General features: G+C 40.1%; 1 protein-coding gene across 1 annotated transcript in view; it reads right to left on the bottom strand.

The window, feature by feature from the left end:
* kcnk9 (potassium channel, subfamily K, member 9) overlaps positions 1-26801 on the bottom strand; it is a 49317-nt gene extending 22516 nt beyond the window's left edge. The window contains exon 1 of the mRNA XM_008421347.2: positions 25066-26801. Coding sequence (XP_008419569.1) covers positions 25066-25639 — 574 coding nt within the window. The 5' untranslated portion in view covers positions 25640-26801. The remainder of the gene's footprint in view (positions 1-25065) is intronic.
* Positions 26802-27041: the final 240 nt, after the last annotated feature.

The following is a 27041-nucleotide window of genomic DNA, read 5'->3' as shown; positions in this document are numbered from 1 at the left end:
TGAGGTCTTCATTTAGTTTATTGAAATATGTATTAACTGTTTTTAATTTTTAAATAAACTAAACTATTTTATTATGAGAGGAGCAGGTCAGGGAAGACATAGGAGAGCCAGGTGGAGTTTCAGAGTGTGAAGATATAAAAATTATATTAATTTCAATAAAACCAGAAAGGAGAACAGGTGAAGACTGATGTCAGGTTGATGTCTTTCAATGTTTCAATATTTTTTTCATTATTTCCAAATGAAAATAATGTTGTTTCTAGGAGACAAGAAAAGTGCTTGATGAGAGGTTTAAAAATAAGTGAGTGAAATTTTTTGCTACACAGTAAATAGAGTTGAGATGTATAATAATGTATACATCTGAAAATTAAGTTGTTTAAATTCTCATTCTGTATGATAAAACATACTTTTATATTTAGTTCACATTCTGATCCTGTACATTACTGTAGTGTCTGTTGTAAATCCATGAATCCCTGCAGGAACATCAGGCTGCAGAGAGTCAGAGGGAGGCAGAGACAGAAACACATATCCGTAGATATTTTAGTTACATTTTTAACAGGGAAAAAAAACATTTAGGCCTTTTGCTTCAGTGTTTTTTATGGCTCATGTTTGGTAAGTTACTGAATGCAGAGCTGGAAAGTGAGACTGAGTTAACAGTGAGGAGCTAAGGTGTCTGTAAGACGTGAAAAGTATCACTTTTATTTATTTTGTAGATCAAACTGTTGCACTGATGTAGAGAGATGTTCAAGAAGAACAAAACTAGTTTTTTAGATTTTATTTTTGTTGGTCAAACTGATGTATTGAGTTTAAAATTGCAGAGTCCTATTTTATGAGCTGTTTTCTACTTTGGTTTTAGAAAGAAGTAGAACCAGTTCAATTACCAGTCAATTTATATCAATGCATTTTGACCAATAATCAAATGTCTTTTGACCAATAAGATGTATCAGAATCTGTTAGCCTGTCTGTGCTACCAGAGTATTTATCTTGCTAGTTGTGAGGCAAATGCTAAAGTGAGTGTTCATCCTGGAATGACAGTCATTATATTGGTATCGGTATCGCCAAGAAAAAACCTGATCGGCACGTCTCTAATATTGATTGTTTAACCAAACAGATGGTTTCAGGTTAGTCCCAAATGAATTCAACAGTATGAATTTTTCCGCATCACATCCAGTTGGAACCAGATATGTGCATAACTTTAATCTGATTATTGGATTGTAACATGTTAGAGTACTTGTTACTGAAACAAGGGTCAGATTAGAGTAACACATTACTGATGTGTTGATGGCATAATTGTTAGACATTTCTGCTCAAGGTATTTACTGATCTATCAGGTTTCCGATATGCGTCCCCCCAATGATAGACTTGTTCCTACGCCCTTGCCTCTGCCTCTACTATGTGATGTCAATTAAACCTCTGCAGTGAGCATCAGCATAAACACATTTAACACTGTGTGGTTACAACTCAGACGCATCTGACTGGACTGTGAGATGTCCCGTTTGTCGCACCGTGTCCCCCCCGTTAGGCCTCATCTAATGAAGACACACGCCGCCCTGCATGGAGGAATACGGCCGTTGAGTGCTGCTAAGCAACACACATGCATGAAGTCGCCTCCCCAGAGAAAAGTGACATCACTTGGCCTGCCGTGTCCCCTCTGGTTATCTGTCCACGGTGAAAGATGGAGACATGGAGTCGACTGCTCTGTGATTTTGTTGACTCCCACGACAACCAGGCAGGTTTAAGTTGGGACGGGTTAGGAGCCTTCAGGCTCAATGTTACAGTGTTTCTGTAGCAGAGGAGCTAACACTGTAAACTTTAGCACAGCTTTCCGCCTGCTTCCTGTATGGACGCTTCACGCTTCAGTGGCTTTTATAGGACTTTGAGAATCTGCTGGCTGCATACCTGAATTTGTAAGTAAATATGAGGATTCCCAGAATTTATACATTTAAGGATCAAATGTAAGGTAAGGTCATTTTATTTATATAGCACATTTCCAGCAACAAGGCAATTCAAAGTGCAAATGTAGTTGAAATTACAATTATCTCAACTACAATGTAATTGTAGTTGAAATCAATTACATTGTAGTTGTAATCGATCGGCACTGATCATAATTGGCCGATTTTCGTGAAAAAGTGCATGATCGGTGATCAGCGATCATTGGCTCTTGTTGCCGATACCGATCACCTGCATCTCATTTTGCAGCCTACCTGTGCAGCTGGTCTCCTCTTTCCTTCACACTGCGCAAACGTGCAGCAACAAATCCTAAGCGATGTTGAACTATAACGCACTGAGTGAATGGGGACGTTTGCGTGTTTCAGCGGAAAATTGAAGCGCGTCAAAATGCATCAACACAACGAAGCTAATACGACATAAAAACAATGCCATACTTGACTGAGTTTGGCTACATAGAGGCTCACTGCAGTAAAAAAGACATATGGAGGATCAGATGGCAGGTAAAGCAGCGCACAGCTACAAACACTCACCCGGATTAGCATGACGGTCAGAAAGCTAAACAAATAACCCACAAAATTATTTAAGTCTTCAAACTGCGATGTGGTTCTGTTCTCGCTGTTGAACCGCTGCTACGCGCTACAGGTAGTAATATTTCAGACGGAGCGCCGCTTCTGCTCCACATGGTAGTGACTCTCACACCGAACCTCTGTTTAAAGCTGCAGCATCTAACTTAAAAAAATACATTTTACATACGTATTAAAACTTTCGCTGTCCTAACATGAGACAGATAATCTCTGAAAAAATAATCGATCTCTCTGCCTCCTCCCTGTTCTGCATAATTACTCCGCTCAGTCAGAAACAGCCAATCAGAACTAGCAGTAATCAGCTAGCCGCCATGCTATCAGGAAGTTTTCATTCAGTAACTCTGGATTGTTTATTGTAATGGATCCTGTATTTGCCTTTGAATGTTAAGTTTCATACTTGAATTTATTTGGCAATGTTGAGAGGTTTTATTTTGGCTCTTTGCATTATTTAGCCTCTTCAGAGCCTTCATATGTTATCAGTCTGTTAAAGATAATATTACCGATAGTGATGTAGTGCAATTTGTAGAATGCCTGTTTTGTTTAGTTTTCTTCTTGGAAAAAGTTATTAAAAGCAAGTTTTTGTCTAAATTAAGGTGAATTCATGGTTCCTTTTTCCACATAATGTAACCGGTAGTGTTTATGATAAAAAAAAAAAAATTATATAATTATGTGATCGATATCAGTGATCGGCCCCCATGGGTGATCGGTATCTGTATCGCCAAGAAAAAACCTGATTGGCACGTCTCTAATATTGATTGTTTAACCAAACAGATGGTTTCAGGTTGGTCCCAAATGAATTCGACAGTATGAATTTTTCCGCATCACATCCAGTTGGAACCAGATATTTACATATGCTGAATGAAAAGACACAAAAAAAATTTCCTCTCATTGTCTAAAGTTGAATGAGACCAAACTTTTTTTGTTTTCGCTTAGCTAGAATTACCAAAATTATTTCTATTTGCTAAATGCCAGAAAATGTGGCGAAAACATTTTTTGAAATTTTTTTGTAACTTTCCTGGAATTAAATAGTTTGCACACATTTCTTCAGAATCAGGACTAAACCTCTGATGGGTTTGCTGACTCACTGGAGTCGATATGAGTCACACCTGAAGCATGCTGCTTTCTTGATTAGCACAATGGGAAGATCAAAAGAAATCAGCCGACATATCTACTTGTGTTAAATGTGAAAAAGTGATCATTTGTGAGCAAATCAAAACAAAATCTTTTTCAAGTTAAAGTTGAGAAGCTATAATAGAAAAAATGAAATAAAATTGCAAGAGGGAATCTGAAACTAAAGCATCAATCTTACCACTAAATTGGTATCAATATTATGGATCGATTTGCCCACCTCTACCAAATACATTCCAAATAATTAATGTGGTTTGACATTCATGTCCATGATTTGTGAATTTAACCTTCTGACTAAAACTGTAGACTTGTAGATTTATGTAAAATACTTAAAGTCGTTTTTTATGGGAGATCTGAGGAGCAGTTATTGTTCTACACATACAAGCTAACCCAAAGCAAAGCACACCGTATCTATCCTCCAGCAGGTTGTATGGAAAAATGTTAGAATTAGCTAGCCATAGAAACTGTACGATGATGTATTAGGGCCATTGTAAATAGAAAAAAGGGGTAAAATTCAGCCAAAAAGCTCAGTTTTGAGATTAATCTCAGAAATTTTCTAGAAAAACCTTGGAAATTTCTGAGCATCAAAAGTCGAAACTTTGCAAGAAAAACTGAAATTTTCAGATCTCAGCCAATTTCTAAGGGTATCAAAAAGTGAAAGTTTGCAAAAAAATCTCAAATTTCCAAGTCTTTGAAGAAAATGTCTGATATTAATCTACAAATTTGAATATACAGTTGAACATTTCTAAGAAACACTCAAATTTTCTAGAAAAAAACTTAAACTTTCCAAAACCTCCAAAATTTTCAAGAGCTGAAAATGTTCAACTTTTGAGACTGAAATTTCCAAGTTTTTTCTAGAACATTTCTGAGACTAATCTCAAACCTACCGAGTTTTTGCCAGAAATTTACTCTTCCTTTTTTTTTTTCTCTCCACCTACAACGGTCCGAATACGCCGTCCATACAGCTCAGAACAGATCAAGTGCATAATCATTTATCATCAAACTACACTGAGACCTGCAGCTCACATCCCAACAGCTTTTTTTTTTGCTGTCTTGACAATGTTATTCTTCTGTCACTGAGCCGTCACCCTGTATTTGTTTTCCTCCCTCCAGGCATACCGCATTTAGTATCAGAGGCTCTACTGTGTATCAGAGACAGCAGCGGACCGCACACTGAGCACAAGCCGCCGACGCTGATTTCATGCTGCTGTTCAGCGGCAATAACTCATACAGGAGGACCACACACTCCCACTCCTACTGCAGATGGAATAAAGTGGTACAGATAAGAACATGTGGGAGTGTATCACAGAGAGAACATCACTGCCTGGGCTGAATTAGCAGCAAGTGGTAGCGGCACCGGTCATCAGCTGCTGCTGTTCTGTATGTACAGGACGTAAATCACAGGATTTCATCCCAGCGGTGTTACATGTAGCTTCTTTGAGAGATTAACAAATTGAGCGAGTACGTTCAGGAGCACGCTGAAAGTCCATAATAGGATGAAACTGTGAATCTCTTTGGTGCTTCAGAAGCGAGAACAAGCAGCCAGCAGTTTGGCTGTGGCGCTGACTCACACGCTCAGGCTGCAGAAAAACCGAACTGCAACCCGAGTCCAAAAGATGACGTGAGGCAAATGTCACCTCTTGAAATGTGAGGCAGGTTTACTTTGGAGTTTTTAGCTTTAAGATACAGTGGCTTGCAAAAGCTGCCCTACTATTTACCTGCTTTAATATTTTGTCATTACGCGAACATTAACTTTAATATATACAGTGGACTTCAGGTATCAAAATCTTTTACCTGCCATTTTTAATAATTCAAACACCAAAAATACCTTAATTTGCATCAACATCATAGCAGCTAAGCCCTACTGCTTAAGCTAAAATCCTCATCTCCACTCAAAAGACTGTAGAAAGACGAGAGCCTTAGCTGCCATTGCGTTTGATAATTATGTTTTTTATTACCTCTTGTAAAAAAGATTCTAGATCTCCACCCAGTTTTTAATCTGGCAAAATAAAGGTCATCATCTTGGGGGTACAAGATAATCAGTGCCAGTGAAGATGACTGACGCTCCTAGATTGGCTGCTTTGCAAATGCCAGCCAATAGCGTGTTAAGCAGGTATTTCACTTTCTCAAGCTGCCATTTTCTTTTGGATAGTTTAGAAAATTTTTCATAAATAATTTTGAATTATATTCCAAAGAAAAGTCCCATTCATCAGCAAAATTATTGAAAAAGCAGTTAAATAACTTCCTAACAAGAATGAAACACTTTGACTCCTTCCAGTCTGGTTTTCGTGCTCACCACAGTACGGAGACGGCCCTTGTAAAAGTGTTCAATGACATCCATATAAACACAGACTGTGGGAGAACCACAGTGCTGGTTCTGTTGGACCTCAGTGCAGCTTTTGACACTGTTGACCATGACATTTTACTGAATCGACTGGAGAATTGGGTTGGACTCTCCGGTCCAGTGCTCAACTGGTTTGAATCTTTCATAAAGAACAGGGATTTCTTTGTTTCAATCAGAAACGTCGCATCAGAGAGGTCAAAGGTCACATGTGGGGTACCCCAAGGTTCAATCCTAGGACCCCTTCTTTTCAATATTTATATGCTCCCACTGGCTCAGGTTATAACAGGAAATAAGATTAGCTACCATAACTACGCAGATGATACACAGCTCTACATCACGATGTCACCAGGTGACTCTGAACCCATCCAAGATGCTTAGAACAGATCAATGTGTGGATGTGCCAAAACATTCTCCAGCTGAACAGAAACAAAACTGAAGTTATTATCTTTGGACCTAAAGATGAGCGAACTAGAATCAATGCACAGCTTCAGTTTTTTAAACTAAAAACTAGCGATCAGCCTGAAACCTGTGAGTAGTGATGGACTCTGACCTGAACCTTCAGAACCACATTAAGACAGTCACAAAGTCGGCCTTCTATCACCTGAAGAACATCTCCAGGATTAGAGGACTTATGTCTCAGCACGATCTAGAGAAGCTCATCCATGCGTTTATCTTTAGCCGCATTGATTACTGCAACAGCGTCTTCACAGGTCTGACTAACAAATGAATCAAACAGCTGCAGCTGATCCAGAACGCTGCTGCTCGTGTTCTCACTAAAACCAGGAGGATGGAGCACATAACACCAGTTTTAAAGTCCCTTCACTAGCTCCCTGTAGCTCAGAGAATAGACTTTAAAATACTGCTAGTATATAAATCACTGAACGGTTTAGCACCACAATACCTTAAAGATCTGCTGCTGTTGTATCAACTCTGTTATCGGATCACCTGCCTGTTTTATTCAGTGTTACTTTGACACCTACTGCAGTTAAAACTCGCGCTGCTGTCGGATTATTAACCCTTCCACTGCCACTCAGTTCTCTACTGCTTTTCTTCAGCTCTGTGGATCATCTGACTTCCTCAACTCTGATACAGAAGAGCTCTGGTCCTGGTTCTATTCTTCCTGTCAAACCATCCTGGACTCGGTTGCTCCATTAAAAACCAAGGCTTAAACCTGAGCCTTGGTTTAATGACAGAACTCGTGGTGTAAGGAAGGAATGTCGTCGTGCTGAACGAAGGTGGAAAAAGGATAAACTACAGGTTACTTTTCAGATTTTAAAAGACTGTTGGCGTCTCTACCAGAGCATGGTTAAAGAGGTTAAAAGGGAATATTTGGCAAATATCATTTTCTCAAACAGCCATAACCCACATGTTTTATTTAGCACCATTGACTCTGCTTAATATTCCACAGAATGCCTGTTTGGAAGCTTCTCCTGACATGTGTGATAATTATCTGCGTTTCTTTATTGAAAAGGTTGGTAGTATCAGGGCTCTTATCTCAGCTCCTGACTCTGACCCCTCTGTTTTGGTCCCTGGCTCTGCTGTTTTCACTCAGTTCGAGCCTGTGACTGTCTCACTTTTAGAGGACGTGGTTGGCCGCATTAAGCCATCAGGTTCCCCCCGTGATCCTGTCCTTCCACGATTTTTTAAAGATATTTTATCTAGCATAGGGCAGTCTGTTCTTGCAATTATAAATAGCAGTCCGTCCTCAGGTGTGGTCCCTGCTAGTTTTAAACATGCAGTAGTGCAGCCACTGCTTAAAAAACCTGGCCTTGATCCTACTGTTCTGGCTAATTATCGGCCTATTTCAAAGCTGCCTTTTCTTTCTAAGGTTTTAGAAAAAATTGTGTACTGTAAACTGAAACAGTTTTTAGATGCCAATGGCATTTTGGAGGTTTTTCAGTCAGATTTTAAAACTCTTCCTAGCACAGAATCTGCTTTAATAAGAGTTTTTAATGACATCCTTCTTGCATGTGATTCTGATTTTACTTGACTTAACTGCTGCTTTTGATACAGTAGACCACGGCATTTTAATATCGCGATTACACCACGTTGTAGGTATTGATGGCACTGTTCTTAAATGGTTCAGGTCTTACCTGGAGGACAGAACAATTTCAGTGAAAATTATTGACTCTGAATCATCTGCTGCTTCAATGCCTTATGGTGGATTACTGTAATGCACTTTATCTGGGAGTCAGTCAGTCGCTGCTCTCACATCTGCAGCTGGTTCAGAATGCTGCTGCATGACTTCTGACTGGAACTCGAAAAAGGGAGCATGTGACCCCTGTCCTGGTCTCACTTCACTGGCTGCCTGTATATTTTAGGATTCATTTTAAAATTYTTATGTTTGTTTTTAAATCGCTGCATAATCTTACCCCGGCTTACCTCTCTGAGCTTCTTCATCCCTACATATCCTATCGGTCTCTCAGGTCAGCAGATCAGCTGCTCTTGGAGGCACCAAGATCCAGAAGGAAGCTCAGAGGGGACAGGGCTTCCTCTGTCATGAGTCCTAAGTTATGGAACGACTTGCCTTTGCAGGTCAGAGGCCCATTCACTGTCCACTTTTAAAGCTCGTCTTAAAACCCATCTATTTTATTTGACTTTCAACTCCAGCAGGATCTAGTTTTAAAGTGTATGTTTGTTTTTTTTTAAACTGTAAGAGTTTTTATTTTTTTGTTATGTTGTGTTTTAATGTACAGCACTTTGTATCAGCTATGGTTGTTTTAAAGTGCTTTATAAATAAAGTTGGTATGGTATGGTATGGTATGGTATGGTATGGTATGGTACAATTGAGCACGATCGAACCGTTATACCTAGGATTTCTGTCGGCTAATGTGTGGTCTCTCAGGTTTTGAAATTATGGGCCAACAATCGGCCGACAACTCGTGTCGTGTGCGCCGGACATTACACCGGCGCACACGGTGTAATGAGGAAGGGAAGATCAGTGGAGAGCACCGGAGCTGAGCCTTTTTTCATTCAGTGTCATCAAGAGAAAGAAAAAGAAATGCAGGAAGAGACGATAAAGCCGATAATTAAAATGAGGTCGATAGGTTTAATTTATCGTGCGATTAATTGATTTATCGTTTATTGCGACAGGCCTACTTCTAAGCTAATCTCCAGGTTAGAAACTGAGCTAAAACTATGAAGCTGTACAAACCAGAGTCGCCTAGCGGCTCTCTGAAGGACGAGGGAGTTTCATCAGATCTGTTTGCCTCATCTCAACTCAGACTGAACAAACAGGAAGTCTCCAACATGGCGCTGAATATTTTATGCATTAAACAACATGTGACATGAACTGAAATGCTTACAGCTGCAAAGTCAAATCTTCAGCTTTCATAGAATCTGGTGAAACACTATATGTGATGTAGTGCAGGGATTTCAAAGAGAAAATGTTATTCATATTTGAAAGAAGTTTACTGCATTAATATTTTTTTATAATTCAAAAGCACATTACATTAAATGTACATAAGCGATGAAAGTTAAATGACAAAAGGTTATTTATTTATGTGTGCAGCAGCAGAGGTCAGGCCTTTTTCATGAACTTCAACTTGGAGGCAAATGTACAGATATTTGAGGAACAGGAGGAGGGGCTTAGCACTGTTAATCAAGCTCATGTACTTGCTGCTAAATGTGCTAATAGTGGAGAAACAACTCACCATGACAGGAAAACTGTTTATCCACAATCATCGGTGGCTATGCTAACTAGCCTTAGCATTCACAACCTGTTCTGCTAGGTGCAGCATAGCAGAGAGCAAAAATGGAGGAGAGGTGGGGATGAGCAGCACCAAATGTAAAGTGCTAAGTGATTAACAGCACTAAGACCCTCCTCCTGGCTCTGATTGGTTGTTTCTAGTAAGCACTAGGAGAAGGCAGAGAAGCTTCATTTTTTTTTACAGATTGTCTCGACATAGTGACATTTTCAATAAATACGTAAAACAAAAATGTATTTTTGTATAAAAGTTGCATCCTGCTGCTTTAAACAAACAAAGATGCAAAGATGACAGAAGGGAAAATAACCAGCTCCACAGGCAGCAGCATTAGTTACTGCATTTCAGCAGCAAAAAGGTAAACTCAGTTCACTAGTGTGGAAGCGTTTGATTGGAAAAGCACACCTTGGCCCAGATGAACCTATTTTAAAAAAGATTTACAGTCAGAGCTGGCCTTATGGTTGATTCTGTTGGGGTAACAGTGACTACATGCCAAATGTCACACCAACAACGGCTATACAGAAATCTCAATTTATTCATAGAATTAATAAATGTCTTAGAATTACTACATGATGTTTCAAGTGCATCATTCCTTATGAAAGTAACAATAAACTGAAAGAAATTGTTATAACTACAAAATTTGGTACCAAAACAGGAGTTATAACAGGTCTCGTTTAAAACTTCATGAAGTTACATTAATAAAGTATGAAGCTGAATATTACAAATTAAAAACTGAATAATTATACAGGAAAGTGTGACCTGGTGCTGATGATTATGTGTTTTCATCTTTTTGCACCTTTGCAGTTTTTGTGACTTTTTCTCTGCTTGCCACACAGCGTCTCATACCGAGCAGCAGTTTGTTCCCTATAGGTGGACAATTTGTTCCGTTTTAGAAAAATTGCCTTTAAGACAGCTTAGGTCACTGTGGAGCGTGTGGAAGATGGACTTTACATTTTCATCTCTCCAACTCAAAGTAATGCAAGACAAGCACAGAGGAGTACCGGTGTGGTTGTGGGTTTTCACTGAACTGCTGAATATCACTGCTTAATATCTCCTCTCAACCACTAAATACAACCTGCTGTGACAACCGCTGATTTAGGGAATCTACTGCTTTCCTTTCATACCCGACTGCAAGGAAATCTGGTTATAAGACTCCAGTAAAGGATATCTACTAGATGCTTGTTTATTTTGATGGACTACACAACTGTCCATGCAGGAATAAGATTAAAAACAATTAAGTTAAATATTATCCAAAAATAGATCTGACATTTTTAAAAATAATATACAATTGTAAAAAATTATTTACAAGAACATGCCAACAACAAAATGTCAAATTTTTTCACATGATCTGGAGGAAAGCAGGGCTCTACTTTCCTCTTATAATATTGTAAATGACAAAAGTCGCTTAGCATAAAAACTTCAAACACTCAGGCAGTTCAGGCCTCTCTGTTCCAGCTATGAATGATTTCAAAAAGCGAGTATATATATTTTTTAAAAAGCGAGTATACGGTAGCAGGTGGAATAAAACAAAGAGAAACTGCACTTCTAAGCAAATACAAGGCTTCCAGAATATTAGTTTGTATCATTGAAGTTTTTCAGCTGGAATATGCCTGCTTGTCTGGTTTCAAACATATTAACTAAATTCTTTATTAAGACTTTCTTTTTTTCATGTGATCAAAAGTCCCAATGACCAAAAAGTTAACTTCAACGTAAAACAGGAAGATTCCCCTTTAAGATGAGGATAGACAGGAAAAACGAATACACTTTATATAACTGTCTTTTGGATAATATGATCCTGTTTCACTTGTTTTTTTTCTGGGTAAAGCCACAGGGCCAAGCTGTGCTGCATGCTGGGACCTTGTGTGTACAGTTTACCCTCTGAGCAGTGATAACAGACCAGCCGGCTCCAGAGCGACCATCACAAAGAGCCTGAGCACCACAGGAAGACGCTGCCATCTATCTGTGTAGAGACCTTCATCAAGCTCCCCATAAGACCCTCCAGCAAAGTGAAAATAATCTGCTCGCTACAAGGTGCAGCTGGGGTGAATGCCTCCAATCATTTTTCAAAGGAATCAGACAGAACATTAAATCTTCTTCATTTTCGGAGGAAACACAAGCGCAAGTTTGAGCCACTTTATGAGAAATTACAGCCTAGAGGTAACCAAAGCACAAAATATTCATTTACACCACAGATCTGATCTGAAAAGTGGGAACCTGAAAATAAAATATAAAGAGAGGTAAACCAGTAAGCACTCCATTAATCACAGGAGAAACTGGATAGATGCACATAGGTAATCTAAAACAGGTGCTGAGGTGAGGACAAGAGGGGAATCTTCATCTAATTTACAAATCTAGTCTTGAAAGTCTTAAGATACTCTATGAAAGCTTTGGTCTACAGCAACTTTATTCAACATGAATATTTAATATCGACTTTAGCAGTACCTAAATGATCTTTGCTTAGTTTGTTTTTCATTTTTTCAGAAAGATGATAGCAGCTTGTGAGTCTAATAAAGGGTCTACAGACGTCTCAAAATATTGAGAAATCAGTCATTCCATTTGATATTTTAATATTCCACAAATGAAGGACAGTTAAAAGAACTGCTGACATACCCAGGTATTGCTGTACAATACTTTGTTAATGAAAGTAGACAGCAAGATGCTAAAAGTAGTCATCAAAAAACCTAAAGTCTCATAACAGGACCTACAAATGACTCTTGTTGCTGGAAACGTAAAACTGCTGTCTTAATCAGAAAGAGGCTGTAAATGGTAAGTACATGAACAGCACTTTATCAAGTCCAGAGGACCTGAGTTATTCACACAGTTACGGTGGTAAGCTACTTATAGTAGCTACTGCTGCCCTGGGGTACACTGACAGCGGCAAGGCTGCCATGCATCGACGCCACCAGTAAATCTGACAATGACAGAGGCGGACAAAGTGGGAATCGAACCGGCAACACACCGATTGTTGTGGCTGTGCATGTTTAACTTTAAGAGAAGGCATGAGAGTAGGAAATCAGTTAGCAAAAAAATAAGAAGAGTGTTTTACCAGAAGGAAACCTAGATAACGTCCAAGGACTACCAGAATAAAGAGTCTCCATTATTTAAACACGACAACGGGATTACGGAAACTTGACTCATTCTAAAGTCCGACAAGGACCATCTGAAAAGTTCAGGAGAAAATCAGTTGTAAAGGTAAAAGGTCAAATCTGATGACCAGTGGTCCTCACAGCTCATGTGAAGGTTCTGGAGAGACTGGTCTTAGCCCTTGTTAGGTCACAGGTGCAGTCGGTGCTGGACTTGGACTTCTTGCTCACATCAACTCCAGCACTTTTTTTAATCCAAACAAATAAAAATGTTCATACGTGTTTGTTTTCTCATCAAACTCCCTGCAAAATGTTAATGACTTCTTTTTTCCAGACCGCAGACCAACTGCATGTCTTCAGTCGAGTCTCTTTCCAAATTTAAACACATCTAGCTAATGATGTTGATGCTCTGATGCTGAGGTTCATGTTTACTCGAGCAAAGTGTGGGTAAGGTGCAGTCACATCTTGCACTATTTAGCAACTTTGCATCTAACTAGCACAGCATTTTAGCATGCTTGGTAACATGTAATAATCACCGAAAACATAATTTCTTTATTTATTGCTTTTCAACGTAAAATGTTGCAATGGTGACTGATATATAAAAAAAAATCTTCAATGAAATGAAATTATTACTGCCTTTGCTTACATGGTTGTAAGGCTGTAAAAATGGAGGCAATTATCCAAAAAATGTCTGTATGATTCTAGTAAGCCGAAAACTGACAATAATCTCAAGGTCAAGGACACAGATCAGACGGAAGATGAAGGGATGGAAGAGAAGAAGGAGAAAGAGATGATATAATGTTCATAAAAAGAAGATGAGATGAGGCTATTAGAAGGTGTTCAAGCATACTAGGAGCTTGTTTTCACAAATAAAGGTTGAATAATTCTTAAATAATGAAATGCAGTCTAGACTCATTAACATGCTGAGTATCCCTTTAGCTTAATGTCGACCACAAGTCTCGAATGATGCTAGAAAAAAAGTATAAAGTCCATCATTTACCAGTCAGCTGTTCCCCGAATATGCTTGTTGTTTGTCTGCATGCACAGTGAAAAGGCTGTTATCACCCCGTGTTCAATAGTTGTCCCCTGCTTGCTGCTGAAAACAGGAAGATCATGCTGTTTCACAGCCAAACAAACACACCCACATGGGGTGAGGTGCAAGTTAACCTGTGACATTGTCTTCTGTGAAAGTTAATATCGTAGAAGCAACCATAAAGACAAAAATAATATACTACTGACAGCTTACTGGTGTGTCTGGGGCTTATAATAATAGTTTAAAGGGGATGTATTATACAAAATCCACTTTTTCAGTTTTATATCATGTTATAATGTCACTCCCTTATCAAAAACATATCTGGAGTTTGATTATTTTATGCATGTTTGAGGAGTCCTTCAATTTCTTGTGGCAACCATTCAAGGATGCCTAAACACTTGCTCTCACAAAGCTCCGCCTATTTCTACAAAGCTCCTCCCCTGAGCTGCAGCCTCCAGCTGAACTTCCGCCTCACAGAGAGCCCCTCCCCCCCAACTCAGCTCCTACAAACTACCCAGCAGCAATAAGCAATTACCTGCTGGAATTGCACGTCTGCTCAGCTCGTTATACAAACTCCTTGTCACTCTAACACTCCTACAAACAGTTGTAAACGGCATGAGAAGACTTGTCGTAATGACGTGTCTGAAAAACGAGACTCCCAATTTTATGGTGTTAAATAATGAAGTCAAAATTCTTTTAAATTATGTCTGATGTAGCAATTTTTTAACAACTTAAAGTAAAATCGTTACTTGATTGTGGCGTAAAATGGCACTATGTACCACATGATACTGCCCCTTTAAACAGTATTTCAGTAATATCTCTCATGACATTCATGACGCATCCTAAAAAAAAAAAAACTAACTATGAAGCAGCTGTTTTTGGCACCCAGAGATCCATTTTACAAAAGAACAAAACACAAAAAAAAGCTTTGCAATATTTAGCAGCCTGCAGTGGCTAACTTCCAGACAGAAGTGATTTTGGTCATATTAGTGCCATTTGCTTTGCTTAATAATCACAAATGTCTTCCCTGATCAGTAGAGCGCACATTTACAAAAGGTTTCTTCATTGAGAGCACCTTAAATAAGACCATAAAAACCATAACATGAGCCACTAATCATTCCATTTACAGGTCTTCTGCCACTCAAGGCCGCTCTGTATGAGAAAATCACCAGCATTCCAAACACGCTCAGTCTTTTTGTCTGCAGCAAATTGATGTGAACTTCTGTGTCCGTGATCTTTTAGAGATTTGTATAATCCATACTAAGTGATGGGAATGAGCAGGCGTATTGACCCCTTGCATGGATGTGCTTTCTGATGATCAAATGAGAGCATGAACAAATCAAAGCGGCACAGTTGGAGGGAGTGAATGAGCGCCGCAGCCCTCCAGGAAAAATCAAAGGGGGATAATGTCCGTAACGGTGGCGATATTGTACTTCTAGCTCCGCGATCAGTCACCGTCAGGATTCAGCACAGATGGACAGCAGACTGTGTGTGCTCCTCTTCGCTCACTCAGCTTATGTTCAAATAAACCAGCCTGGGAAAAACCACAATCCACAACCTGCCTGACAAACCTGGTCAGGAATCCTGCGTTTCTGATCCGATAAGAAAAGATCAACTGAGCGGAGGAAAATGAAGGTTTCTGAAGTCACTTGCATGTCAATTTATGCAGTTAAATGTTACCCAAAATGTTTCTGTTTTTTTTCCTCTTATTTCAAAAGAGATCTATAGAAATACTTAACACAGAAACATTTTACATACAAGAACTTCCAGGTTCTTTTGAGCCTGGAATCAAAAACAACCTCTAATTCCTCACATGTGGCTCCATCAAGGCTAGAAAATAACTAGTATGCAGGGTTTACCCCAGAAGACTTGTTGAGCCTGGTGGTAGTGGTGCTAGAGCAGTTATCCAACAACCGTGTTTGTATGTTAAAAAACATTAAAGTCGATGGGAAATTGAAAATATTACCACGTAATTATGTTATTGGAAGACATTACTGGCAATACCTAAACACCAAATATAAAGCCTTAGAAAAGGCAAAATGTATATATAAAAAAAAACAATTAAAATAAATATAGATGTTCTGCACTAGTTGTTTCATCCTAATTAAAATGTCAAACCTTTTCTATTTTTTATCAGTGACTGAAGCTTTAGGACCGTTAAAGACAGGAAGTGGTTACAGGGTTCAGGTGAATAAATTAAAAAAAGACACCTTACCTCAGTGTTCACATACTGACCGTACTATGTTGCTACTTCCAACAGTTTCACCAAAGAGACTCGTCAACCCGTCTTTGCTGTCACTGTAACTGATGAGAAAATAAAGCCCTGTAATAAATAAACAAGCAATGCTTAGCCTGGTGGGGGCACAAGCAAAGCCTGGTGGCCTGCCAGGCTTATGATAAACTGTGGAAAACTCTGCTATGAGTGGTGATCCAACCCAGGTTTGGACCAATTGACTTGTTTTTTTTCCTGTTGTGGTTCTGGTTCTGAATGCTGACAGGTCTAGGTGATTCAGATTCCCATATTCATCCACACAGTTTGAAGATTTTTTTGGTCCATTTTTGTACAGTTTGTTTATTTCACTTGATTATTCATTACTGAGCAGATCTGAGTTTGGTTAAAAATACTTTTAATCTTGACTTTATTGGTACTTTGTATAAGCTTTAGTTGAAAGGCAAATTTTAGCATAAATTCTAAATGAATTACTTTAAATAAACTCACATTTCTTTTATATACATATTAATTATTGATAGATTTGGAGATTTTCCTGCTTATCCTTGCAGGACTGCAGGGGGGATGGCGTCTTTCCACATATACTTGTTATACTTTTTGGCAAATTATCTAAAGGGGATAGTTTCGCCCATCTGTGTACTTTTTAACATGTTAAAACATGTACATGTTAAAAAGGAGAGGAATACACATGTATTCCTCTCCTCTTACTGCCTCATGAACTGGATTCAGGCTGGGCCTGGACACCTGCAGAAAGAGCTGAACTGGACCGATAGTCGCTCACTCTGCAGTGTTATGGAAACTGGTGCTGGCACAAAAGCTGCAACAAAGGCTCAACAGCTGACTCATCCTCACAAAGCGCTTTTAGTAGAGAGGACGGGTGATGAATTCATCTGTGAGAGAGCATCATTCTCTTGAAGAGCACTGCATAATTAAAGCAATAAGTAATAATACTCAAACATAATCGTGCTGCGTTTGCAAGCAAAGGTTTAGCTTCCTGGATTTTCAAAGTTTACCCAAGATGACACTGCTCGTGCAGCATGTTTTTTTTGTTTTGTTTTGTTTTTTATGACTTAGAGTGAACAAACTTATTCACAACTGATTTTAATTGCATTTCTAATTTAATGGAATGCCACAATTGAGTAATTGAGTTTTTTTTTTTTTTTACATAAACAGAATATTGAAAAAGTTTTGTACAGATTTGTAGTGGAAACAGAGCTAATAATGTAAGCTAAACAGTTTTGGTTTATTTTTGTTTTTCCCCCTAATATTAGTGTGACCCAGTGGGATAAAGGAGGTATATTACCCAAAACAAAAATTGTTTGTTTGTCCTCCTGATAACATAAGTCTTAAAAATCTCTTGTTTTTTCACAAACAATATAAACATCTCTGGTTCAAATTCCTTAAAACAGTGAAGTGACTATTTAACTTGGTGTCAAATAGCACTTTGAATCCAAAACAAGCTTAACCTTCAGTCAGTAGTAACCAATGTACAAATTTTCTTAAGTCCAAAAAACGACAGTAATAATAATCTGGGCCTCAATTGATAGTACTCTGCCCAGAATGTCCCTTTCCTCTTCCTGTACAAGCTAACATTAGCACAGCAGCACAGCTAATTGATGCAAAAAAAAAAAGCTTAAAAAGGAACAGCATTAGAAACAGATTTTTTCGAGGCAGAATATGATAACAAATGTAGAAAAAACAAAGCTGAATCTGAATCTCCATTCCCTGATTCCATACAAGCTATTGTTAGCTGTACAGCCAATATTCACGTTTTAGCGTTTCAGCCACACGAGTAACGAAAATCCACGAGTAATTGAGACTCCTTCTAAGACTGATTACACTGCATATATTAACAGGACAAACACTAAGCATACCTGGATATGGATCAACACACACAGTGTAAACTGTCCAGCACAGAAGTTAATGTTGGCCATTTTTCTTACCTCCGCTCTTGGATGTACAGCCAATCAGCACCATGGAAAATAAATGCCACTCCTGGATTGGCTGCGTAAAATTCCACTTCGTTATTTCAACTTACTGAGTGGAATTTTCTTTAGAATATTTTAGATATTTTACATAAAACATTCATAAGTAGACAGATTTTCCAGGAATTACAAAGTTATGTTGCTGTGAACACTGAAGCACAAGTAGCAAATTAGAACTTTGTCCTCCTGAACCTTGGTGAGTTTGACTGGCCTTTAAATCTTGTTCCATTACACAAAGAAAAATTGTATGGTTTTACTTGTGGAGTATCTTAATAGAAAAAGCTGCAAGCTACTTTTTTAGAAATATCACACGTGCTGGTTTTCAGTCGGTCATATACTGAGCTCAACATATCTGCGGTATATCCACATGTTGATATTTCCAGACATTTAGCAGGGATGACTTTCACCTTTTAAGCTGTCTTTAGTCTCCCGGCAACACGGCTCAGTGGGACGAGAGAGGCAGGGGTGTGTATACATACATACACACACGCGCACACACACTCACACACACACACACACACACACACACACGCACGGGCGCGCACACATACACCACAGAGCACCGGGGTTGCTTTTCTCCCTCTGAACGTTGCATTCAGCAAGAACACCGCATGCTTTCATCACTAAGTGTCGCACATTTGGCGCAGTTAATCATGAGGAATAAACAGCGTTGACTCTCAGGTCGGTCCAAATGAGAAGGACCCTGACGGCCGGATCCTGAAAACATTTCACATCATTTAGTTTTGTCTCCATCCAGGATGACAACATGCGTTCATCGGGTCCGTCATCCATCTGTACATCTGTACATGACAGATGTTTTAATTCCTCGGTAAACGTGAAGCTTCAGTCGTGCGGTTTATTAACGAGTCGGTTTTTTCTTACTCTGCGGGAAAACACCACGACAGTAACGACTGCTTCAAATACTGTTATTACGGCCGTTGAATCACTGAGGATCTCCATTAGTGTCTCACAGGCCTGTTGACGCTGCGCTCACTCCCTGCACATCCATCACAACCTGAACTGTTGATTTCAGTCATCCGATCAGACCTGTTGAGGTGTCACACAAATTAATCCATTCCCGTTTAACTTTTCACATTTAAACACGTTACAACCGCAACCTTGAATGTGTTCAAGTCAGATTTTATATAAGAGGCCAACACAAAATAGTGCATAATGGTAAAATGCCACAAAAGTGCTCTTGAAAAACATTATGATGTAAAAAATAATGCTTATATCATCTACACTACAGAAACCTTTAGCATGGTAGCATGCCAGGCTAATATTATAGTATCACATGAACTCGTATAACATGTACAGTTAAGTTCAAAGTTGTTTCAAACATTTCCTAAGTGCTGTTAAACCAATCAATTTTTTTTTAATGTCAGCTTTTCCAAACATCCTAGATTTATTTTGGATGCTTACATTAATGTGGTTTTGCACGCAGAAGCCAAATTATTTCACAAAACTACTTCAGTTTGCAGTCACTGAAAGTGAAAGTAAACTTTTAGCCATCATCTGCTACGTAATTAATTCAGCTAAAATGATTTGACCTTGGAGGGACTGATGAAGTATTGATATTTTATTCCCAAATAATCAGTGTTTATGCAGATAAGTGAACAAAATGGTAAAGTGGTGAATTGGAAAGAGTAACAACTCAAATTTTTGTTTAGTCAGCTCTAACAGATACACTGTAGCTCTGGCCTCATGTTGAGGGTTGATGTTCGTCTGGAACATGAATACAGTATGCAAGCAACTTGGAGTTAAGAGCCACATCAAGGCACACATAGAGACGCGACAGCTGGAATCGAACCTACAACCTCCCACACATCTTAGCTGCATGTTTCCCACTGAAAATGTTTAACACATTTTTAGAATTGCTTTCCACCAAATCTCTATGACCGCAGAGCATTTGGAATGATAAACCTCGACAACTTTGTTGGCAGTTCAGTTCTTCCAGGAAAATACACAACCATGCACACACACACACACACACACACACACACANCACACACACACACACACACACACACACACACACACACACACACACTCAGGGGGAATTTAAAGAGACTAATTTACCTAATGAAGCCAGTGTACCCGGATTGACCCACGGGGAGAAACTCAACGCAGGAAGGCCCCAAGCTGGGATCCTAACTGAGGACCTCCCAGCTGCAAGGGAACACTGGCTGTGTTTCTATTGACCATATAATTGTGTAAATTGGAATTACGTAAATAAAACCCCTTAATGGAAAAATGGCAAACTCGAAAAAGCTGAAACTTTTTTAAATAAAAGGTTTTTGCGCTATGAAGAAGTGGTTTTTTTGGCCACATCAAAATTTGTATATTTCACAAAACTGCATTGGAAAAACTTTTTTGTGCCAAGCAAGTCATGTGATCAACAACGGGATGTTACTACTGGTGGGAATGAAGAAGACGACAGGAAGTAGTAGGAGGAGCATGTTCTTTCAAAGAAAAATGAATGAACATATTCACATGTTCTTATTTAATGGAAACACAGCCATGCCAAAATTGTGTCATTTTCAACATAAGTGGAATCTAGACAAAGTTTTGCACGTATTTGTAACTGAAGCACAGCTACTTATCTCTGTGCTTCCAGGTTCACCTGCCATTATCTGCAGTCATTCATTCTGATGAAGCAAACAGGATGTAACACACTTCTTCTGATTTGAGTCTGTGGAGTACTCTTGTGAAATTTCCACATAAATAATCTACTAATCCCTCGTATTCAACAACCTGTTGGACCTCTAATTTGTCCCCCATTAGTAGGTTATGTAACTATACTCAGGGAACAGACTGATTACGGCGAATACTGAACAGCGAATTAAATTTTTTTTAAAAAGGCCCTCGAGGTTTTTATTAGCGAACTTATGACAGACACAGATACAGGAGAGCTCAAACTGGGAGCCAGCATGCAGCTCAGCATGCCTGGTTCTTTATCTGAGCCTCCGAGCCTCATTTCACACTGAGCACAAAATAATGATTGGGAAATCTGATCGAGAAAAAGGGGACAAATCTGCTTTCCAGATAATCCTAATACACCCATCTCCCATTTCAAATAGACTGTGTTTGAGATGGACCCTCTATTCTACAGGATTTTTTTTTTTTAAATAAATGCTTCACTGTTTAGTAGCTTCAGTTATTGTTTCCATAAAAAATATGTGCAAAACTTTATTCCACTAACCTAAAAAAAAAAAAATTATTCCAAATGTGTTGTTTCCATTAAACACAATTAAAATCTCACGTGAAAAAAGTTTGTTCAGGAGATGCATCATTCAAAAGAACATGCTGCTCTGTCATCTTCGTACCACTTCCTGTTGTCTTCTTTGTTATTTCTTCCAGTAGTAACATCCGGTTGTTGATGTGAAAAAATGTTTCCATTTCGCAAAGTGATAAATGGACTGAACTTATAAAGCACTTTACCAATCATTTTGACCACTCAAAGCACTTTACACTAGAGTCACATTCACCCATTCACACACACCAATATGCAGAATGCAGATCAGTAGGATCAAGTGTGGCAGGAGAAAGCTGGAATCGAACCTACAACCTTCCGATCACAAGATGACTACTCTTCCCACAGAGCCACAGTTGCACACAGTCAGTCACATTGAAATACATTCATTTTGATCTGACTGAAAAACCACAAAATCCTCAAACTTAAAAAACATGAGCCTGTTTCTAAATTGCTAAATTTCTATTAATGGAATTAATGGAATTCCAAGTTGCACAATTATATCATCAATGGAAACACAGCTAGTGTGAAAGTGGCTCTACCTTCCTCTGTACCGGTGGGGCTCTGCTCCTGACCTTTTTGACTTCACTCTTGTGTTTTGTTTTTTTTGTCACACAGGAGCTTGTTCATAAACATTATTGCAGGAAATGTCCACATGTGCCCTCAGCTAGTCCCAAAATATGAATATTACAACAAATTTTACCTAGAAACAACAGAGGATTCGCCTTCACTGCGCCGAACGGTTGTCCCCGTCAAGTGTTGCCTGGTGAACGGGGAGGACAGGCCGCGGCGCCACTTCCCGTTTCCTCCTGCACCCACTGCCCTCTCTAAAGGCTGATACTTCTTATGTCCTGTTAAACGTCTCCAGCTGGATTTTATTTCCTTATTATCAGCTCAGACAATCAGAATTTGGTCCCTTCACTTTAAGAAAACAACAAGTTGATGACCAAGAAAAAAAAAAAGATAAAAACTTTTATCCATCAAAGAAAAAAAATGATGTCACAAGGCATCATACAGGAGTGAAAAAAAAAAGAGGTTTTCTAGGCGTAACACGATCAATGCTCCAAGTGAAGCAGCTTTCATTTACAACCCGCTCACACCACTTGTTTGTGGCGGGGAACAACGAAGCGTGAACACGCTCCGCCGGCTGTGAAAAAGCAAACAGGTCAGGTTTCGGATGCTGAGCTCTTCTCAGCCTGCCTGGAGCCAGGGCCGCTTACCAGGAAGCTTTCAAAGGGGCCGCCCTGGTGGGGGTCACTCACAGAAAACAAAAAAAGAAAAAAAAAAGAATTATTTTAAAGAGGCCGTGTTATGTGTTTTCCAGCCTTGATATGCCATTTTGTAGCACAATCAAATAGCTATGTTAACTCATTACATATCAAGCATGACTTCATAAATTTGACTTTGTAATTTAATTCCTTGAAATTGGGCTGCTGTCTTTTTAAAAACTGTTGGGTTTTTTTTTATAGTACAATGGAATCAGAGTAGAACCGGTAAGTAAGAGCGGACATCTTGCCATGGCTAAGAGGGAAGAGCACAGGGCAGACACAAAAAATAAAGAATCACTAGTTCAGGAGTTCTTTCTGGTGGGTGATAAATCTCCCCCCAGCCCCCAAAAAAAGCAATTACAATATATTTTTATAAATACCTCAATAATGATAACATAGATGACATCCCACTTAAAAAAAAAACTTGGATAAACAAATATGTAACTTCAAAATAGCGTTGTTGTTTTCTTGCTTTCTTTTATAAACTCACTAGAAGACAAAATATAATCATCACATATAAATTCATACAAAATGTCAGTGCCTCAGACGACATTAAATAAATAAATAAATACATTTGACCAATAAAAAACAGTTAAATAAAAAATATTTAATGCCCTAAAATGAAGCAGACTGCTGTGGTTCAACAGAATATTAGCTTTACAAGATGTTTAAAATGTTTGCCCCTCATTTTTTTTTAACTCAAACATCAATTTAATAAAAATTATTTTCTTTTTTTTCATTCATAATGGCCAAAAGTGCACATTATAAGCACGTTTGCTAAAGACTAGCCACTTCTGCTAGTCTTTTGCTAAAGACTAGCAGAAGTGGCTAGCTACAGCTAGCTAGCTAGCTTCCTCTGATTAGCCGTCGCTTCCCTGCACCTCCAATAAACCGGGTGCAGACATAACAGACTGAAATGTTTCCTCCTGTTTCATAAACCTGAACTCTGCGGTAAGCTTCAAGTTATTTACTTACTTTTGTTAAAGACATCTGTGTTTCAGAAACTTTTCTTTTCTTTCGCAAAGACTGACCTTTCTGTTTGTGACGAAAGGAGCGCAGCAGCCAGGTAACAGCGGGCTCAGGAGCTACAGCGGTCAAAACGCTTCTGCAGCCAACTCTGAAATTCAGTCCAGACAGCAGAACAGCCCACCAGCTGCTTCTCTGTTTTAATGGCGGTTGGTAAACAACAGCAGGTCAGGCTTAGTTCAATGATGTCATCATATGACATAATGATCTAATTTTTTCCACTGGCATCAAACAGATCCACCGGTGTTATGGTACACCCCAATATCTGGGATAAAAACATTTTTTATAAATTGAGTTAATACCAGGAGTGACTTTGATTTTGTGCTCATCTAGATTAAAAAAATAAAGCGTGACTTCACCAGTCTACAGGTGTTTTCCGCCCAGCCCTTTCCATCAAACTCTGTTTGGTTTGAGAAGGTCTGACCGCGTAATCGAAGTCTGATGAGGACCAAAGAAGTGAATTATGGTCCGCCTAAAAACCCAGGGTTCGGTTCGGTTCGGTTGAAGTGAATTACGATGCGGGTTAAATGCATATGTGAATGCCAAGTGGACTGGAGACCGCTCTGAAAGCAGGAAGCGGACTGGTGTGCAGGGCATGATGGGTAAATACAACCCAAACCAATGCAAGAGCAAAGACAAGAGAAATCCTACAACTGCTAAAATCTGACACCACTCCATTATTGTTTGCAGTTCATAGACGGAAGCTTAGTGTGTTCTTCAGCGCCACCACAGGTGAGGAGGGGAACAGGTTTTTTAAGGTTTTGGTTTATTTGATAGTTCAGTGTGAAAGAGAACCACAGCAGCTGAAAATGCAGCAAAGGCTGAAATTTTCCCACGTTCAGGTGTGAGAACTCTCTGAGGTTGCAGACTTCCATCTCTGACAGATCATAAATTAATAATCTGTGTTAATAAACAAATAAATGAATAAATAACTTGCACATCACTGAAGCTTGTTCCCTCCTTTCTTAAATTCACACTAAAATAATAAACTACACACGTGACTATCTGTCTAGTCAGAAGGGAACCAGTGAGGGGACTCAGCAAATTAAGAAGCAATTACATCCACCCCATCCACCCCCCCTTGGTGACGCCACTGCCTGCGGGCTGAATTCAGATGAGCTGTCCGTTCAGCACCACATCCCGCCGGGCTGGATGGAGGGAAAAACAAAAAGTTAAGATTCTGCGGTGAAGTCAACTAATCTCTCGGTCCTTTGCTTTGAATGTTCCACCGCAATTACGCCCGCAAACGTTGTCCGATGCGTTCAAACCTGAGACGGTTGGCTGCAACATGTTGCTCGCAAAAAAAAAACTTGATGCAAAGATTTGTTGCCTGGGTTCTCTGTGATGTGACGTAAAGTCCTGCAGCCTCGATTTAGTTTCATGCAAAGTCCACTGAGCAGCTGTGACAATATTACACACACACACACACACACACCCATTTCTCCTCCCCCCCAAAACACATACACACACTCAGACTTACCTATGGTGGTTATGACCGTGATGGCAAAGTAAAAAGAGCCCGCAAATTTCCACTGCACCCCGGCCCGGTGCGGCTCGGCCTCCATGATGATGCTCTCCAGCTTGCGGTAATCGTCCTCGCTGATGTTGTACTTCCCCTGCAGCCGCTTCTCCTCGGCCTCCAGCTGCTCCTTCTCGCGCATCTCGAACTCGGACTCCAGGGCGTCGAACACGGCGGCCCCCACCAGCAGGTACGTGAACGTGCAGACGATGAGCGACAGGGTCCGCACGTTTTGCCGCTTCATGGCCGACAGGAAGCGGCGGCCGAGGGTCTCATGTCCCCTCGGGTGACCCGGGAAGGCGCAGCAGGCGTAAGGGAAGCCGCGTGGGCAGCGCCCGGAGGCGGGGGCGCCGTGGGGACGGGGGGCGCCGAAGTCCCCCGCCTTGTAGTGGTCCCGGTGGCAGAGCCCCTGATCCTGCTCCTGGTTCGCGGAGAGACACAACAGACTGCTGGACCGCCTGGACCAAGAGCCCTGAAGACGAGAGACCCTGCGCAAGACCTGCCCGAACCAAGTCCTCCCGGTGCGCAGTGCCATCAACAAGCTGCTTTTTCGGATCGCCTGTTGGTCGCTCTGTCCTCCGCAACAAGCTGTGTGGATCCTTAAAAACGTCTTTAATAATAATAATAATAAAAGAAAAACAAAGCAGCGTTGATATTTGTTTCTATTTCCTTCAGTTTTGTTTCCGTGTCTCCTCTCTTACTTTGTCTGTGATCTGAATAAAAATGTCCTAAAACTTGTCATTTTTTCATCCCTCCCGGCTTTAAGTTTCTTATTTCTCCTCTACCCTGAACGCGACCCGTCCCCCCCCCTAACCATTCTCCCTGCTGCTGAGCGGGGGAATCAGTTTCCTCTGCATGAAATCCGCGAATCTTCCCCGCTTCCACAGAGCGTCCTCATCCCAAATGTGCTGACTCTTCCAAACGACACGAGTCGCTCTCAGAGTGGAGGAGAGAGCAGCAAGTGGGAGAAAATGTTAGAATGTAGATTTTCATGGAGTCGGGGGGAAAAGATGAAACGAACAGTTTAGTTTATTGCGAGTTTTTAACCAGGTACTTTTGTTGTAGAAGAGGAGGAGAGAGAAAAACCCCAACTGAACAACAGGTTCCGCGCTGACAAGCTTCCTCGGATTTCGAGGTGTTGAGTTTCAGGTCGTGCTCAGGCTGGAATTGAAGAGAAAAGTACTTTCCAGGTTCGGGAAAGAAGCGGGACGGATGAGGAGTGCGGGTTCGGCGCCCGCAGCGCCACTCATCCTCTGTTGCGCACATCCACAAGCTCCCGATGGCCGGACTTTGAGCTGAGCGCCTCGGCGAGTGTTCAAGGGAAGGAAAAACACAAAAAGGAAAAGACAAGAAATAAATAAAAATAAATAAATAAATGGCTTTAGTTATCCCGACGCGTCACAAGCTGCTCACATTTTCACGCTCAGAGCTCCACATTTGAACGTCTCCATCTGATCGGTGGGCGTCGCTCCTCACGTCTGTGTTTCTGTTTCGAGTGTCACGATTCACTTCAGGTCTGAGCAGTTCAGGCTTTTTTTTTTTTTTTTTTCTGATTTAATTTTTTTCTTTCCCCAGTGGATGCGCGTGACCCCTCCCACTGTGACCACCGCTTCCCGTCGCGTGCAGGGAGAGGGGTCCACTTGGGTTTAATTGGTCGCGCGCTGTTGTGATTCCGCAGGTGAAGATGATGAAAGCGCGCGCGCAGCCCGGGCGCTGACCGCGGTGCTGAATAACAGTTCAACAGACAGCAAGCAGCTCGGTGCTGTTTGGATCATTCACGTTAAGCTTCACTGTATTTATTTATTTTTTTTTACATTTTTTATTTTGATTAAATCTAAAGGATTTTCTGGAATTTATAGTTTTAAGTTTCTCAGAAGTGAAAACTTACAGATGAAGGAACTTGCGAGTGAGCGTCGCTCCTTCACCCTGACGTTCCT

This window comes from Poecilia reticulata, linkage group LG11 (assembly GCF_000633615.1).
Source record: "Poecilia reticulata strain Guanapo linkage group LG11, Guppy_female_1.0+MT, whole genome shotgun sequence".
NCBI classification, from domain to species: domain Eukaryota; kingdom Metazoa; phylum Chordata; class Actinopteri; order Cyprinodontiformes; family Poeciliidae; genus Poecilia; species Poecilia reticulata.
Note: the sequence above shows the minus strand (reverse complement) of the source record. Positions and strands in the feature narration are given on the sequence as shown.